Here is an 18210-nt window from a genome sequence, read left to right as displayed (position 1 = left end):
TAATGAGAGTCTTTTAGGTCTTTGCCAAAAATGGTATTTTAGGCCTTTTAAACCTATTGTTGGTTTAAAAAAAAACCCTGTATGTAGTAGTTGTTGAATATTACATAAAAATTTGAGAAGTATTATTCTGTATCAATTTCCTCTGTATCTGTTTTTTCCTAAGTTATTTTTATTAAAAATTTAGTATGTTAATATTGACTACTATAGTTTAGTGGAGTTTTTTGTTTGGAAATGATATGATTTTCATAATACTTAAATAGGTATTATATGTTACGAATGAGAATATCTTTACAAAGAGGCCGCCAATACATGAACTTTCATAAGCTAAACTATCTTGGATATTTAGTTTTATAAAAAAGTCCAAGTGCTAGATTATGGAAAGTTATTCTCATGGTAGGTTATTTCCATGTTGTTAATACTGTTATTAAGTTCTGGTGTGTTTTATGATTATTAAAAAGATTTTGAACTTCAGCTATTTAGTGACTTTGGTTGGGGGGTAGGAATTGGGTATAAGGGAAATAGAGGATGGCAAATTCCATTTCCTGTCACAGTAGTACTTTAGATACTTAGGCAAGATCCTTTCTGTGTATTGTACCAGAGATACTCTTATTATTATTCAACCATTGAGAACTGGAATATTGAGACTACTGACAAGGCAGGCAGTTAATTTTCCATTGAAACTGCATTAGAAAGAAAATATTTTCTTGCTCTGTGGAAGAATATGAATTTTTTTAAAAAGCTGCTTGTTTTCCCCATTTGCAGGTTCTGTACAGAGTAATGAGATGTGTGACGGCTGCAAACCAAGTGTTTTTTTCTGAGGCTGTGTTGACAGCTGCTAATGAGTGTGTTGGTGTTTTGCTCGGCAGCTTGGATCCTAGCATGACTATACATTGTGACATGGTTATTACATATGGATTAGATCAACTGGAGAATTGCCAGACTTGTGGTACAGATTATATCATCTCAGTCTTGAATTTACTCACATTGGTATGTGAATTCTTTTTTGTTGCTTTTTAATATGTTTATTCAGGTTGTTAAGTGTAAATTGATGTGGAAGAAATTAAGTCCTTGTTTGCCTGTGGGGCTTTTAAAATTTTTTTTGTATTAGTCTTTTAAAATCTAGTTTGCTTTTTCTCTTGTATCTGTTTACTTTTAGTGTTTGAGATCTTATCTTAGTGTAGCTTCACTCTTTTTTCTTGTTTTTGATGAAATAGCATGCTTCATATGAGACTTATCTAGCACTCCTGATAAATTTTGTGTAGAGGAGGTACTTGATACTTATTTTGAAAGACCCTGTTATGTTTTGCTTCTGAAACATGTGAAAGCTTCTTTGATAGATTTTCTTTTCTTAATCATAAATATTTCCTCTTTCTTCACCTTTTATTATGGAATTTTGAAGCATATTTTTTAAAAAGTAGAGTAGTATAATGAATCTCTGCATACTTAATACTTGGTTTCTGTAATTAGAAACACATGGCCCATCTGGTTTCATCTAGGCCTCCTACTCTCTGCCTCCTCCTTGCCATCCCTCCATCCCCAACTGGATTATTTCAGAACAAATTCTAGATGACATTCTGCTGAACATTGCTGCCATAGTTGTACTTTCCTTTGCCAATGTAAAAATTTACCCTTAAGTGTAAATACATGTATCCTATTTAGATAGCTAAACATTTAATGTCACAGTGTTAAGGCCTAAAAATACAGCTTAGATATATTACCTTTTTCTTTCATAGATTACTTTTCAGAGCAGTTTTTAGGTTAACAGAAAAGCAGAATGTACAGAGTTCTCCTACAGCCTCTTTCCCCAGTAGTTCCCTCTTGTTACTGATGAGCCAGACCGACACATTATGATTAACTAAAGTCCATAGAGTTCAGTCTCTGTATTGTCCATTCTGTGGTTTTTGACAAATGTGTAATGCCATGTGTTCACCATTGTAGTATCATACGGAAGGCTTTTACTGCCCTGAAAATCCCTCCTGTTCCACCTATTTTCTCCCCTCTTCTACCTGGCAACCACTGATCCTTTTTCTGTCTCCATCAGATCAGATCAGTCACTCAGTCGTGTCCGACTCTTTGCGACCCCATGAATCGCAACACGCCAGGCCTCCCTGTCCATCACCAACTCCCAGAGTTCACTGAGACTCACGTCCATTGAGTCAGTGATGCCATCCAGCTATCTCATCCTCTGTCGTCCCCTTCTCTTCTTGCCCCCAGTCCCTCCCAGCATCAGAGTCTTTTCCAATGAGTCAACTCTTCGCATGAGGTGGCCAAAGTATTGGAGTTTCAGCTTTAGCATCATTCCTTCCAAAGAAATCCCAGGGCTGATCTCCTTCAGAATGGACTGGTTGGATCTCCTTGCAGTCCAAGGGACTCTCAGGTGTCTTCTCCAACACCACAGTTCAAAAGCATCAATTCTTCGGCGCTCAGCCTTCTTCACAGTCCAACTCTCACATCCATACATGACCACAGGAAAAACCATAGCCTTGACTAGACGGACCTTTGTTGGCAAAGTAATGTCTCTGCTTTTGAATATGCTATCTAGGTTGGTCATAACTTTCCTTCCAAGGAGTAAGCGTCTTTTAATTTCATGGCTGCAGTTACCATCTGCAGTGATTTTGGAGCCCAGAAAAATAAAGTCTGACACTGTTTCCACTGTTTCCCCATGTATTTTCCATGAAGTGATGGGACCGGATGCCATGATCTTCGTTTTCTGAATGTTGAGCTTTAAGCCAACTTTTTCACTCTCCACTTTCACTTTCATCAAGAGGCTTTTGAGTTCCTCTTCACTTTCTGCCATAAGGGTGGTGTCATCTGCATATCTGAGGTTATTGATATTTCTCCCGGCAATCTTGATTCCAGCTTGTGTTTCTTCCAGTCCAGCGTTTCTCATGATGTATTCTGCATATAAGTTAAATAAACAGGGTGACAATATACAGCCTTGACAAACTCCTTTTCCTATTTGGAACCAGTCTGTTGTTCCATGTCCAGTTCTAACTGTTGCTTCCTGACCTGCATACAAATTTCTCAAGAGGCAGATTCCCATCTCTTTCAGAATTTTCCACAGTTTATTGTGATCCACACAGTCAAAGGCTTTGGCATCGTCAATAAAGCAGAAATAGATGCTTTTCTGGAACTCTCTTGCTTTTTCCATGATCTAGCGGATGTTGGCAATTTGATCTCTGGTTCCTCTGCCTTTTCTAAAACCAGCTTGAACATCAGGACGTTCACGGTTCACATATTGCTGAAGCCTGGCGTGGAGAATTTTGAGCATTACTTTACTAGCGTGTGAGATGAGTGCAATTGTACAGTAGTTTGAGCATTCTTTGTCAGTGCCTTTCTTTGGGATTGGAATGAAAACTGACCTTTTCCAGTCCTGTGGCCACTGCTGAGTTTTCCAAATTTGCTGGCATATTGAGTGCAGCACTTTCACAGCATCATCTTCCAGGATTTGGAATAGCTCAACTGGAATTCCATCACCTCCACTAGCTTTGTTCGTAGTGATGCTTTCTAAGGCCCACTTGACTTCACATTCTAGGATGTCTGGCTCTAGGTCAGTGATCACACCATCGTGATTATCTGGGTCGTGAAGATCTTTTTTTGTACAGTTCTTCTGTGTATTCTTGCCACCTCTTCTTAATATCTTCTGCTTCTGTTAGGTCCATACCATTTCTGTCCTTTATCGAGCCCATCTTTGCATGAAATGTTCTTTTGGTATCTCTGATTTTCTTGAAGAGATCCCTAGTCTTTCCCATTCTGTTGTTTTCCTCTATTTCTTTGCATTGATTGGTGAAGAAGGCTTTCTTATCTCTCCTTACTATTCTTTGGAACTCTGCATTCAGTTGTTTATATCTTTCCTTTTCTCCTTTGCTTTTCGCTTCTCTTCTTTTCACAGCTCTTCGTAAGGCCTCCCCAGACAGCCATTTTGCTTTTTTGCATTTCTTTTCCATGGGGATGGTCTTGATCCCTGTCTCCTGTACAATGTCATCAACCTCAGTCCATAGTTCATCAGGCACTCTATCAGATCTAGGCCCTTAAATCTATTTCTCACTTCCACTGTATAATCATAAGGGATTTGATTTAGGTAGTTTTGCCTTTTCCAGAGTGTCAGAATTATATCATATGTAGCCTTTTCATATTGGTTTTTCTCCCTTAGGAATATGTATTTAAGGTTCCTCTATGTTCTTTTGTGAATTGATAACTCATTTCTTACTTTATTCTTTTAGATTGTTGAACAGATAAATACAAAACTGCCATCATCATTTGTAGAAAAACTGTTTATACCATCATCTAAGCTACTATTTTTGCGTTATCATAAAGAAAAAGAGGTAAGTGATTGACTGATCAGGCTTTTGCTAACTTAGGTCATTAAAAAGTTTGACTCATGCTCATTACTTAGTAGGTACATAAATGAAATATTAAAATGATAAATATTTGATTTAGAATATTAGAAATTATAATAATTCACTTAATATTTGTTGAGTTTCATACTGTATACCTTGATGAATGATAGTTTTCTCAGGTTTCCATTAAATTTATTAAAATTTATATATATGTCAAATGTTTATTGTTAGCTTCCTAACTGACTCCCAAGTCAAAGCCAATATAGACTTTCTAAGTAGATGTAGGAAAACCTGTCTCTATAAATTGCTGCTTGTATTTGTTCTGATACTGGCTTAAAAAACAGAAGGCCTTTTAAGAAATTCCACATTGTCATTTTTAGAGAATACTTTTTTGATAATAAAGCTTTATAGATTTTTAAATAGCTTACTGATACTGTGTAGGTTTCCTAAATTTTTTTTTGAAAAATTAAAGTCTTTGGTGTTTTAGACAGTGAATTTACCATTCTTAAACTGATTTGTATCATCATTTTGCAGATAGTAATATGCTTTCCATTTAATTATTACTTTCCTGAATTCTCTTTTTAAGGTTGTTGCTGTAGCCCATGCTGTTTATCAAGCAGTGCTCAGTCTGAAGAATATTCCTGTTTTAGAGACTGCCTATAAATTAATTTTGGGAGAAATGACTTGTGCCCTAAACAATCTGCTACATAGTCTACAACTTCCTGATGCCTGTTCTGAAATAAAACATGAGGCTTTTAAGAATCATGTTTTCAATGTAGACAATGCAAAATTTGTAGTTATATTTGACCTTAGTGCTCTGACTACAATTGGAAATGCTAAAAACTCACTAATTGGGGTGAGTATTTACTTGTAATGGCTTTGTTTTATCCACATTTGAGCCTCTCCTCATTGCATGTTAACATGTTTCATTAACTACAAGGCGGTGTGTCTGCAGCATCACACAGAACAAACGGCCATATTTTGGATATGCTTGGATAATTAAAATTGACAGGAATATTTTCATGCTGTTATGTTTAGCTCTTGCCTTCCTTGATAAGTTTTTTATATCCTTTTTATTTTTTGGACTTGTATTTTAATGCTCTCTCCCATTTACTCTAGCATGCTTTTAGTAAACTTGTCAACATTTTCCGCAGGACAAGTTTGTGTAGTTCTAAAATGCAACCCTTTCTTCCCCTGGTACTCTTTTCCTTTTCCCACTAGAGTTAGTGCTTCCATATGTCCCTTAGTTTTTGACTACCCACTTTACTTTGGGAACATTCACATATTATTTTGGAAGAAGAAGAAAGATTTCATTCCTTTTAAGAAATCTGAAGTGACTGCTTTTGATTTATAATAATTGCTGTGCGTCAGTGAAGTGAAAGTCACTCAGTGGTGTCCGACTCTTTGCAAGCCCATGGACTATACAGTCCATAGAGTTCTCCAGGCCAGAATACTGGGGTGGGTAGCCTTTCCCTTCTCCAGGAGATCTTCCCAACCCAGGAATCGAATCCAGATCTCCCGCATTGCAGGCGGATTCTTTACCAGCTGAGCCACAAGGGAAGACCAAGAATACTGGAGTGGGTAGCCTATCCCTTCTCCAGCGGCTATTCCCGACCCAGGAATCGAACCGGGGTCTCCTGCATTGCAGGTGGATTCTTTACCAACTGAGCTATCAGGGTATATTTCTCCCTCCTGTGGTACTTAGCAAAATTGAAAAGCATTGTTTACAATGAAAAGTAATGGAATATAATTAAGGGGTTAGTGTTTCTGAGAGAGAAGAGAGGGAAAACTCAAGATTTGGTACTTGTATTTGCATGCTGTCCATATTAGATCAGGTGCCCTGTGTCCCCCGCAGTGACTATTCTTTCCCTCACTGCTGGGCTGCAGCTGACTCCTCTTTCGCATTCTAAAATTTGATTGTTGAGAAATTCACATTGTGTTCAGATTTGAGGTTTATATTCTACACTCTGAAAGTGAAAGGAAATGGGGACAGAGTGGTCAGGTGAAAGGAGTATCTTAGCAATGGAAAGAAAGGGAAGAATGGTAAAGGCTTATAGTGGCAGGATTTGCCCTTTTTTCATACTGGAGAGGGCAACTTGCCATTTATGGTATATGGAAAACTGAGGTAATCTACTACACTGAAGAGTGCAGGGGCTTTTGTTTAGACCAGGGATCAGCAAATTACAGTTCATGGACCAAATCTAGCTGCCCACTGCTTTTTTTTTTCTTTCCTTTTTTTTTCTTTTAATTATTGAGATATAATTCACATAGTGTACAGTACCCATTTAAAGTGTACAATTCAGTGATTTTTAATATGTTCACAGAATTGTGCAACCATCACCAAACATCACCTCTTTTTGTAAAGACTTTTTATTGGAACATAGCCACTTTGATTCCTATTTTTTGTCTGTAACTTTTCTCACTGCAGTGGCAAAGTTGAGGAGTTGGACATTGTAACAGAGGTGTCACATAACCTGCAGAGGCTGAGGTATTTACTCTCTTATCTTCTCAAGAAGTATTTGCTGATCCCAGGTTTAGTGTACTAGCTTATTTCCAAATTTAAATCTGTCATTTTAATTTTTAAAAATGTGCAGACATATTCTGAAAGATAAACATTTTGTATGGTCATGTATGTCCTGGAGGAGCCAAACATTTACTTTCTTTGGTACATCATCAGATGTGGGCCCTGTCTCCAACTGTGTTTGCACTTCTGAGTAAGAATCTGATGATTGTGCATGGCGACCTGGCTGTTCATTTCCCTGCCATTCAGTATGCAGTGCTCTACACATTGTATTCTCATTGTACCAGGTAATGTATTTATACATACTTCTTAAGAATTGTCTGTTAAAAAAAAAAAAGAAAGAAAGTTTGTTTTTAAAGGGAAGATGGACCCTTTAGAGTATACAGTGTAAAAAAAAATGTGTTGATTTAACTTTGGATTTGCTTTTTTTTTTTAATGAGATATGACAAGATGATCCAAATTTTGTCTTCTAGGCATGACCACTTTATATCTAGTAGTCTTAGTTCATCATCCCCGTCCTTGTTTGATGGTGCCGTTATTAGTACTGTAACTACAGCTACAAAAAAACATTTCTCAATTATCTTAAATCTCCTGGGAATATTGCTTAAGAAAGATAATCTTAACCAGGACACAAGGTAACTAATATTTTATAATGTTTCTAACTTTTGGTTAATTTGAGAAAAAGAAATGAAGACTATCATTAGGGGTAGGGCAGCTTCTTCATTATGAAACACTTTAAATTTTGTTTCATTATTTAGTCTAGCATTTCTTGTTTCCTGAAAGAATTACATGAAACCTTTCCTTCCTGCAATATTTTATAGATGAATGTATTTGTAGAGATTTTAGAATTTTTTTTGCTACAATTTATGCTAGTTTGGGGAGATTTTCTTAAAAGACAGTTTTGTCAGAGGAATTTCTATAGTTTTAATATTTCTTATTTGTTGAAGTATTAAAAAAACCAAAAGAAAATTAATGTTAAAAGAATAGATTTTTCAAGTTGTTTTTCTATTTTTAGTTTTTATTAATGTTGAAATCAGCTGTGTATTTTATGTTTCAGGAAACTGTTAATGACCTGGGCTTTGGAAGTGGCTGTTTTAATGAAGAAGTCTGAAACATATGCACCTTTATTCTCTCTTCCATCTTTCCATAAATTTTGCAAAGGCCTTTTAGCCAACAGTAAGATTCTGTGATTATTTAATTTTTGTTAATCAGTGCTTAAAAGAGATCTTTGATAATGAGAGAAAGATAGTCACTTGAGTGCCTTTCATGAGTGGAAATGTTTCATCCCCATTTTAATGACAAAGGTGTAATCTGTCTTAATTTTTTTGCCAGTCTTAATATGTGAAAAAAGGTTGTTTTAAAGTGATTGTTAACATTTTTAAGCTTATGTGATTGTTGATACATTCCATGTACTTTTAAAATTTCCTTCAGAGAAAAGGTTTGGGTGAAGACTAGTCACCCTAAGTAGATTTTTGTTGAGTGTTAGCGTTTTCCCAAATGTTACTACTGCCAGTGAGAGAGGGTTCCAGGCAGGAACAACCCCTCATTCATAGTAGTCACTCACTGTTTATTGAAGTGAATGTGTTCAGAAATTTATGATGTACTGGCATAGAATTTCTTCTGGCAAGCTGAAAGTGTCTTTAAATTTTTAACAGCTCTGGTCGAAGATGTGAATATCTGTCTGCAAGCATGCAGCAGTCTACATGCACTGTCCTCTTCCTTACCAGATGATCTTTTACAGAGGTATGGATTAAATTAGATCCACTCTTTTGACCCTGGACCTAATAACTTAGAAATATTGCCACACTTGTATTATCTATTTCATTTTTTTTTGTAGGTGTGTTGATGTTTGCCGTGTTCAGCTAGTCCATAGTGGAACTCGTATTCGACAAGCATTTGGAAAGCTATTGAAGTCAATCCCTTTAGATGTTGTCTTGAGGTATAACAATTGTATCAATACAAAGACATCCCATAATGTTTAATTTAGGAAAAGACGAATTGTCTCTTAGTGAATTAATATCACATCTTTTGTGGTACTTCTTAATGATTGAAGAGATGGCAAAGGATCAAATCATGCAGGTCTAGAAGAAAATAACAAAAATTTGTAATTTTTATAAAGCTTATGATGATTGCTACAGAATAATACTTAAAGTGCCAAAATGTGTTTCTCAGTAGTTATTATTTGTAAAACTAAATTGCATTCTTTTATAGTTTTTAATTGGGTTAATTTTGGTGATTTAAGAACTTTAAATTTCAAAAAAAAAAAAACTTTAAATTTCAAAGTTGTAGTAACCTTTATTTTTAATGTCTTAATTTTATCTGTTTTTACTGTCAGATTTAGTTAACAAGGAAGTATTTCATTTACAGCAGGAGGTAACCTTTTAACTAAAGGATTTTGTGTAACAGTGACTTTATTTTCTGTCTACAGCAATAACAATCACACAGAAATTCAAGAAATTTCTTTAGCATTAAGAAGTCACATGAGTAAAGCACCAAGTAACACATTCCACCCACAAGATTTCTCTGATGTTATTAGTTTTATTTTGTATGGAAACTCTCATAGAATAGGGTAAGACCTTTCTTTGACTCTTTCATCTGGGAAAAGTACTTTAAATATATTTGAATATCTTAACCCTGTGCCCAATTTAGAGGAGAAAATACATCAGGGGTGGCAGAATAGAAAGTAATGTTCTTTTCAAATGAGTTGTTTTAAGTTTTCAATAGTAGGAGGAATTGCTTTGAAGATGGCACCTGAAGAGATAAAAATGAGCTTTACACTTGATAGTAAAGGTGAAGTGTGGTTCACATGTAACTGATGTGTCCTAGTCATCAGTGCTTTGGGGAGGGGCCTGAGGGTGTAGACATTCTGGAGACTTTTACTTGCAGTGAATATTTTATCCTGATGGCCAAACTGTCATGAGCCTTTTACCCTAATAATCTGTCCACACTATACCCTACTCTATTTCAGCCGTAAAAGACTTTAAAATGAGAGGTGGGGATATAATTAATGCTTCCCAGTTTTATAGGTTTGCCTTTTTGAAGTAGGGGGAAAGTCCCATATTCCCATTTCCCTTGCAATTTGTTTTTTTGTTATTGTCTGTTTTTTCTTCAAATGAAATTGTCATTAAATATGAAACTTCTTTTTCCAGGAAGGACAATTGGTTAGAAAGATTGTTCTATAGCTGCCAGAGACTGGATAAACGTGACCAATCAACGATTCCCCGCAATCTGCTAAAGACAGATGCTGTCCTCTGGCAGTGGGCTATTTGGGAAGCAGCACAGTTCACTGTCCTTTCTAAGCTGAGGACCCCACTCGGCAGAGCTCAGGATACCTTCCAAACAATTGAAGGTAATTGACTCTGCACTGTTTCAGACTTTGCAATGTAAATACTTTCAAGCTTGCGTTAAGAAATAATGGGTTTTTTATCTTCATTAAAACAGAACTTTGAGAGTACACAGTTTTTTCATTTAATACTTTATCAGTTAATCTAGATATGTTTGTTAGAATAAGCTTTTATTAAATAATTGTGTCATGTGTGTTCATTCACAAAGTTGCTAGCAAATTTGGAAAACTCAGCAGTGGCCACAGGACTGGAAAAGGTCAGTTTTTATTCCAATTCTAAAGAAAGGCAATACCAGAGAATGCTCAGACTACCGCATAGTTGCACTTGTGTCACATGCTAGCAAAGTGATACTCAAAATTCGGCAAGCCAGGCTTCAACAGTACGTGAACTGTGAACTTCCAGATGTCCAAACTGGATTTAGAAAAGGCAGAGGAACCAGAGATCAAATTGCCAATGTCCGTTGGATCATTGAAAAAGCAAGAGAGTTTCAGAAAAACATATACTTTTGCTTCATTGACTATGCCAAAGCCTTTGACTGTGTGGATCACAACAAACTGTGGAAAATTCTTAGAGATGGAAATGCCAGACCACCTGCCCTGCCTCCTGAGAAATCTGTATGCAGGTCAAGAAGCAACAGTTAGAGCTGGACATGGAACAACAGACTGGTTCCAAATCGGGAAAGGAGTACAAGGCTGTATGTTGTCACCCTGCTTACTTAACTTATATGCAGAGAACATCCTGAGAAATGCTGGACTGGATGAAGCACAAGCTGGAATCAAGATTGCCAGGAAAAATATCAGTAACCTCAGATGCGCAGATGACACCACTGTAATGGCAGAAAGTGAAGAACTAAAGAGCCTCTTGATGAAAGTGAAAGAGGAGAGTGAAAAAGTTGGCTTAAAGCTCAACATTCAGAAAACGAAGATCATGGCATCTGGTCCCATCATTTCGTGGCAAATAGATCAGGAAACAGTGGAAGCAGTGACAGACTTTATTTTTGGGGCTCCAGAATCACTGCAGATGGTGACTGCAGCCATGAAATTAAAAGACGCTTGCTCTTGGACAGCAAGGAGATCCAACCAGTTTATCCTAAAGGAAATCGGTCCTGATTATTCATTGGAGACTGATGTTGAAGCTGAAACTCTAATACGTTGGTTAACTGATGCAAAGAAACGACTTATTTGAAAAGACCCTGATGCTGGGAAAATTGAAGGTGGGAGAAGGGGGTGACAGAGGATGAGATGGTTGGATGGCATCACTGCCTCAATGGATATGAGTTTGATTAAACTCTGAGAGTTGGTATGGACAGGGAGGCCTGATGTGCTGCAGTCCATGGGTTCACAAAGAGTTGGACACAACTGAGCGACTGAACTGAACTGAAATAATTGTGTCGTATGTGTTTGTTCACGAACTTAGGGAATTTGTGTGGAGAAGACATTTTTTCCTTCTAAAAATGGAAAGATCACTTTGTTTTTAAGTGACGGATATGCAGAGGATACTTACTAAATGTGAATTTGTGAAATTATGTCCAAGAACTTCTAGAATCTTTGAAGACTCCTTTTAAATGTGGAATGTTGTCTTTGGTTGTAGGTATCATTAGAAGTCTTGCAGCTCACACATTAAACCCCGATCAAGATGTTAGTCAGTGGACAACTGCAGACAATGACGAAGGCCACAGTAGCAACCAGCTTAGACTTGTGCTGCTTCTGCAGTATCTGGAAAACCTGGAGAAGTTAATGTATAATGCATATGAAGGATGTGCCAATGCATTAACATCGCCTCCCAAGGTTGGTTTCAGTGGGCTGGATGTTGATTTACAGCAGTTTTGTGGTCAAACCTGGCAGCGTGAGCAGAGCTGAAATCACAGTAGACTTGTATATATGCTTTATGTGTATTTCAGACGTTTCTGCCTGTAATTTGTCAGAACCAGTCCTGAGCTCTTCTTTCTCTTCTAAAGGTCATTAGGACTTTTTTCTATACCAATCGCCAAACTTGTCAAGACTGGCTGACTCGGATCCGACTCTCCATCATGAGGGTTGGATTGTTGGCAGGCCAGCCTGCTGTGACAGTGAGACACGGCTTCGATTTGCTTACAGAAATGAAGACAAATCCGTCTCAGGTAAAGTGGTGTGTGTGGAGTTAGTTAAATCTGTTAATTAGAAAAACTTGGGGGTAATTCCTTTGCTATGATCTAATCTATGGATAGGGGCTTCCCAGGTGGTACTGGTGGTAAAGAATCTGCCTGCCAGTGCAGGAGATGCAAGAGACTAGGGTTCGATCCCTGGGTTGGGAAGATCTCCTGGAGTAGGAAATGGCAACCCACTCCAGTATTCTTGAGTGGGAAATCCCATGGACAGAGGATTTTGGGGCTCCAGTCCATGGGTCTGCAAATAGTCAAATGCAACTGAGCACACAGTCTGTGGATAAAATAAAGGTTCTATTGATATTTAAAACTTTTCATCCAATATTTTTATACAAGCAATAACTTCCAAAGTTGCCTATTTATATTTTTTACTTAGAGTATGTGAAAATATTCATTACTTAGGCTTAAAGATTGGAACTTCTAAGAAATTCATGTATATAAGAAAACTTTTATAATCACTTGTAATGATTATATAGTATATAGGAAAGTATAATTTATAATATGTGTAAAAATATAATATTGATAACATAATATGTGGGGAAAGTGCTGACTTGTAGGTGGGGTTACTAAATAAATAGAATCCAAAAATTGCAAATGTCTACTAGTTAATATCAATAGGCAATATGCAAAAACATAAAATTAGGCATTCTTTGATTCATGGTTATTTAAATTTTTGCTTTGTATTTACTTCATGTATTACTCCTAAAGATGCCACAGCTGAAATGGTAAAGTTTTTTTTTTATTTTGTAGAGATTAACACCCAAGTGCTATTTATTACAGTCCATCAGCACCCCCTCCCCCTCGTATCTACAGTATACATGACGTTTTAGGAAATTCTAATAATGTAATTTCATCATTGTAAAAGCAATTGTTAAATAAATTTGACTTTAAATAGGCTTTAGATTGTGATCAGTAGTTGTAAATTTAGTAGAGATTTGAATTTTGAGGGTATTGACGTCTTTGATTTTTTTTTTGAATGGCCACTTTCAGGGAAATGAATTGGAAGTAACTATCATGATGGTGGTAGAAGCATTGTGTGAACTTCATTGTCCTGAAGCTATACAGGGAATTGCTGTCTGGTCGTCTTCGGTTGTTGGAAAAAATCTTCTCTGGATTAATTCAGTGGCCCAACAGGCTGAAGGGAGGTAAGTTAGAAGGAAGGAAATGGGTGATAGGAGTTCTTTATGTTAAGTTTTTTTGTGTTACTCACTGACTCTGTAATTAAATGTTAATTACATTTAATGTTGATTCTTAATTGATAACTTTTCGTGTCAGAATCTGATACAAATTCCCCTTGATAGCCAGAGTTCTCACTTATTAGCTCTAAACTTACTCGATTCCTGTAGGCAAACTCTTTGCATACCTTGGATTCCTCTGTATATGTTCAAGTGAGTTTTATCAAATATGGAAAATGTAGGGAAAATAAAAGAAGGGTCATAATTCCATCTCTTATTGGTAACTTGCTTTGTTGTACATGCTTTTCTATTTCTTTTTCTTTTATATCCAGTTTTCTATCCTCTTTTCACAGAAATAGCAGTGTTTCTGCTGGTTACATGATTTTGCTTTTTCTACTCAGCAGGATTTAAAAAAAAATATTTTGCCCTGTTAAATTTTCTACAGTGTGATTTTTAACAATACATATTTTTTTTTTTGAGTGCACCATAATTTAACATTCCTTATTGTTGGACAGCAGAATTATTTGGGATTTTCTTTTTACTAATCTTAATGCACCACGGCATTTAATTCTTTCCTCATGTTTGTGATTGTTTTCTTTGAATGCATTCCTGAAGGTTGATTTACTGTTCATAGAAGAAAGGCTACAGACCATCAGGCTTATGATACATACTGTTGCTAATTTACCCTATGTAAAAGATGGTTCCCACTTGTATTCCTAACAACAAAAATAACCTTTTCCCTTCTCCTTTGTGTATATAGAGGGCGACTGCAAAACAAGAACTCTGCCATCATTTAATGAAAATGCTTGTTTTAATATAAATTTCTTTATTACTAATTAATAGTAGAGGTTTCCCCATATGTTACTGACCATTTGTGATTATTGAAAACATAGATGGTGTCTTTATGGCCTCTTGGTTTTTTGGTTACTGATCTGTGAGATTTTATTATACACCAGGATTATTGATGCTATCTGTCTTCTTGATTGGTAATTTGTATTTAATATTCATTTTGGGGGGGTTTTGTTCTTGTTTTTCTTTTTTTGATGCCCAAAGTTTCAAATTATGGTGTCATTAGATCTGTTAACTTTCATGTGTTTTAGTGTTTATTTTTCTGTTGAGTCTCTGCATACATTGAGATCAGATACTTACTGATATTTTCTGTTAGTTTGTACCTTCTCTTTTCTTAAACATTTAATGATCTTTGGATTTATTTTCATTTTTTTGTGAGTAAGAAGTCTAATTTTGTGCCTGCTCAGGCCCACACAAAATAATCAACTTATTGTCTCCACTCAATTTATTGAATAACTCATTCTTTCCAGTGTTTTTAGAAATGAAATATGTGGATAATTAAAAAATAAGACGGTTTGAACTTGTGTTGAAGGTTTGAAAAGGCCTCTGTGGAGTACCAGGAGCACCTGTGTGCCATGACAGGTGTCGATTGCTGCATCTCTAGCTTCGACAAATCCGTTCTCACATTGGCTAATACTGGGCGTAATAGTGCCAGCCCCAAGCATTCTTTGAATGGTGAGCATTCCAAGTTTAAACAAACAGTTGTAGTCAAATAATTTGTACTCATGATCTTACTATACATTTTTAGATATCTCTGCTCTTTGAAATATTTATAACTGCTTTGGATCTCTCTTGCTGTCTCTTTATTTTATGAAATGTTTTCACTTAGGTGAATCCAGAAAAACTGTGCTTTCCAAACCAACTGATTCTTCTCCTGAGGTTATAAATTATTTGGGAAATAAAGCATGTGAGTGCTACATTTCAATAGCTGATTGGGCTGCTGTACAGGAGTGGCAGAATGCTGTCCATGACTTGAAAAAGAGTACCAGTAGTACTTCTCTCAACCTAAAGGCTGATTTCAACTACATAAAGTAAGGATTTCTTTTCAGTTATGAATTATACTTAACCCCATTAAAATTTTTTTCAGTAACTTTATTTAAAGTCTTATTTTATGGCAGAAAAATATTAAAATCATTTATTATGACAAGATGCTTGTAGTTTAATAATACTGCCATTCTTAAAATGACTACAATGAGAAACCAACATTAGAGATGAGGAGGATATTCATGTAGAGGGAAAACATATTTGTATGTTGAAATAGTCATTTGGGATTGAGTCTCAGAACCTGTTCTAAAATCTTAATGAAATAAAGAAATTGGTCACTGCTTTAGAAAGGATAATACTTGATGGCATTATTTCTAAATTAAAAGTGAAAGTGAAGTCGCTCAGTCGTGTCTGACTCTTTGCGACCCCATGGACTGTAGCCTGTCAGGCTCCTCCATCGATGGGATTTTCCAGGCAAGAGTGCTGGAGTGGATTGCCATTTCCTTCTCCAGGGGATCTTCCCGACCCAGGAATCGAACCTGGGTCTCCCTCATTGCAGGCAGATGCTTTACCGTCTGAGCCACCAGGGAAGCCCCATTTCTAAATTAGGTGTGACTATATCAAAAACATTTTTTTAAAGAGGACAGAGTTTATGACATTTGTAAATCAAACTCCCTTTCTTATTTTCTCTTCTTCCTTTTATTCCTTTGAGCATTTATTAATATCTTAATTTGAAATTTGAGTACAAGCTGTGTCCCAGACCCTTGGCTGAGATGATAAGGGTTGTTAGTCTTGCCATCAGGGAGCTCTCTAGTGAGTAAATGAGTTAGTGGGTAATTTCTCCATTGAACATGTACTGAGTGCCGGCCAGTGGGGTGCAACACTGTGTACAACAGACACGCATTCTCACCCTTGAGGAGCTGACCTTCTAGTGAGGAGTAGACACAGGCAGACTAGCTTGGGAAAAACCATCAGCATGTCATTTGAGCACAGGCTTGAGGAAGCAGATCTCTTGCAAAGATGATAGACTTGGAGTGTTCTGGAAATGCCTGGGAGGCCACTATGGTTGGAGCTGAGTGAATAATAGGCCATAAGGGTAGAGAAGTAAGATTTTGAGTCCCAGTAAGATAGAAAATCTTAGGTGGGATTTGAAGAAGTATCTGACCTACTGGCTTTCTTTGCTAGGTTGTCAGCAGGCTGGAGGTGAGGGGCTAGGGTGGGAACGTTTGGCCATTGAACTGTGGGGTGAAGGTACAGAGAGAAAAAAGATGCTATTAATTGAAATAAGAACACACAGAAGACAATGAAATTTTTTCTGAGGTGTTAGTTATTAGCTGAAAGTACAAGGCATAGTGGGGACACAGCAAACCTACCTTTGGAGAGGACTCGGACTCTGTGGTGGCAGAAATAATAAGTGTGTTGGTCAGCACATCAAGACAGTTCATTAATGCCAGGTGATCGCAGCTCACCCAAGAAGCTGGGATTTGTTAAGGTAGAAGCAGGCACAATCATTTCCAGTGCTGTATTCTGGCTGGGTTGTGACGGAAGTGACACGGTGAGAGGGATAGGAAAAGAAGAGAGAAGTGTAGAAGAGGAAATTGAGAAACTGTAACCCTGAAGCTGGGAGGGATTTGGGGGCAGGAGGAGAAGGGGACGACAGAGGATGAGATGGCTGGATGGCATCAGCGACTCGATGGACGTGAGTCTGGGTGAACTCCGGGAGTTGGTGACGGACAGGGAGGCCTGGCGTGCTGCGATTCATGGGGTCGCAAAGAGTCGGACACGACTGAGCGACTGAACTGAACTGAACTGAAGTCCTCTTGTTGGTTCGATAGCAGCTGTAATAGGAATGGGAATGGAGTGAAAATAGATCTGAAAGTGGCAGTGGATTGCTGGGATGTAAGGCCCTCATCCTGGCCTTGAAGCTACAGATAGACTATTGGAAAGAGCTCGGGTATACCATGTTCAGGTCAGGTGAGGAGAAGGGAAGGAAAAATTCTTTGAAAGAAGAGGAACAGATTCTGTAAAACAGTGGAAAAGTGAGCAAAGGAGGGAGGCCAGCAAAGAAGGTAGAACTAGGATATCAGATTGAGGCAGTAAGACAGGAGGCCTACTGGGGCTTATGCTTTAGATGAGCAGTGAGGTGAGGCAGGGGATTTAGTGGTAGCTCGGGAAGAACTGGACGTTGAAGTTGCCCCCGCAGAGCTCTGCTGTTAGTGTTTTGGTCGGGCCCTCAAAGATAACATGCTGCAAAAAGAGGAAGGAAATGTGGAGTGTTGGGTATGCTAAACTGAGTATCTGTAGCTGTGAGTTTGTGGTTTGCACTCTAATTAAGATGGTAGTTGCATCTTCAATGGTGGCCTATGTGGAAGGAACTTCATCACAGGAATTCTGTGTAACTGCTCCCTTTTCCTATAATTTGTTCTATTTTTTTGAATGGCTCCACAGCCTGGAGAGAGTATAATACAAGCTAACCCAGTATTTTAATTACAGATCACTAAGCAGTTTTGAATCTGGAGAATTTATTGAATGCACTGAACAATTAGAATTGTTACCAGGAGAAAATATCAGTCTACTTGCTGGAGGATCAAAAGAAAAAATAGGTATTAGATAATTTTAAAATTAAGTATTTTAATGAACAAATTGTTTAAAATGTTTGGCTTAGTATACTTTAGTGGAAAATCTGAAAGTTTTTGTACATTTATTGGGGCAGAGTGTGAAGCAATAAATTAGGTCTGTTTTCTTTACATCTGGCAAATATAAAACAGTTTAATTCAAATTAAGCAAACTAAAAAAGATTATTGTAATACTTAGAGATCTATCTAGCCATTTTTTTTGAAAAAGTGCAAGTGTT

At 37.1% G+C, this 18210-nt stretch overlaps 1 protein-coding gene across 3 annotated transcripts in view; it reads left to right on the top strand.

The window, feature by feature from the left end:
• SMG1 (SMG1 nonsense mediated mRNA decay associated PI3K related kinase) overlaps positions 1-18210 on the top strand; it is a 98998-nt gene that overhangs the window by 38837 nt on the left and 41951 nt on the right. For 2 of the 3 annotated variants that reach the window (XM_019987278.2, XM_019987277.2), the window contains 16 exons: positions 763-987; positions 4224-4325; positions 4927-5196; positions 7018-7148; positions 7335-7496; positions 7919-8037; positions 8517-8604; positions 8699-8800; positions 9290-9430; positions 10011-10210; positions 11796-11992; positions 12163-12324; positions 13339-13493; positions 14905-15047; positions 15202-15403; positions 17850-17959. In XM_019987278.2, the coding sequence (XP_019842837.2) occupies positions 763-987; positions 4224-4325; positions 4927-5196; positions 7018-7148; positions 7335-7496; positions 7919-8037; positions 8517-8604; positions 8699-8800; positions 9290-9430; positions 10011-10210; positions 11796-11992; positions 12163-12324; positions 13339-13493; positions 14905-15047; positions 15202-15403; positions 17850-17959 (2509 nt within the window). Of the gene's footprint in view, positions 1-762; positions 988-4223; positions 4326-4926; positions 5197-5230; positions 6829-7017; positions 7149-7334; positions 7497-7918; positions 8038-8516; positions 8605-8698; positions 8801-9289; positions 9431-10010; positions 10211-11795; positions 11993-12162; positions 12325-13338; positions 13494-14904; positions 15048-15201; positions 15404-17849; positions 17960-18210 lie in introns of those variants that run through there. The other variant, XM_070779723.1, reaches the window with a different exon arrangement.

Source organism: Bos indicus, chromosome 25 (genome assembly GCF_029378745.1).
Source record: "Bos indicus isolate NIAB-ARS_2022 breed Sahiwal x Tharparkar chromosome 25, NIAB-ARS_B.indTharparkar_mat_pri_1.0, whole genome shotgun sequence".
NCBI classification, from domain to species: Eukaryota; Metazoa; Chordata; class Mammalia; order Artiodactyla; family Bovidae; genus Bos; species Bos indicus.
Note: the sequence above shows the minus strand (reverse complement) of the source record. Positions and strands in the feature narration are given on the sequence as shown.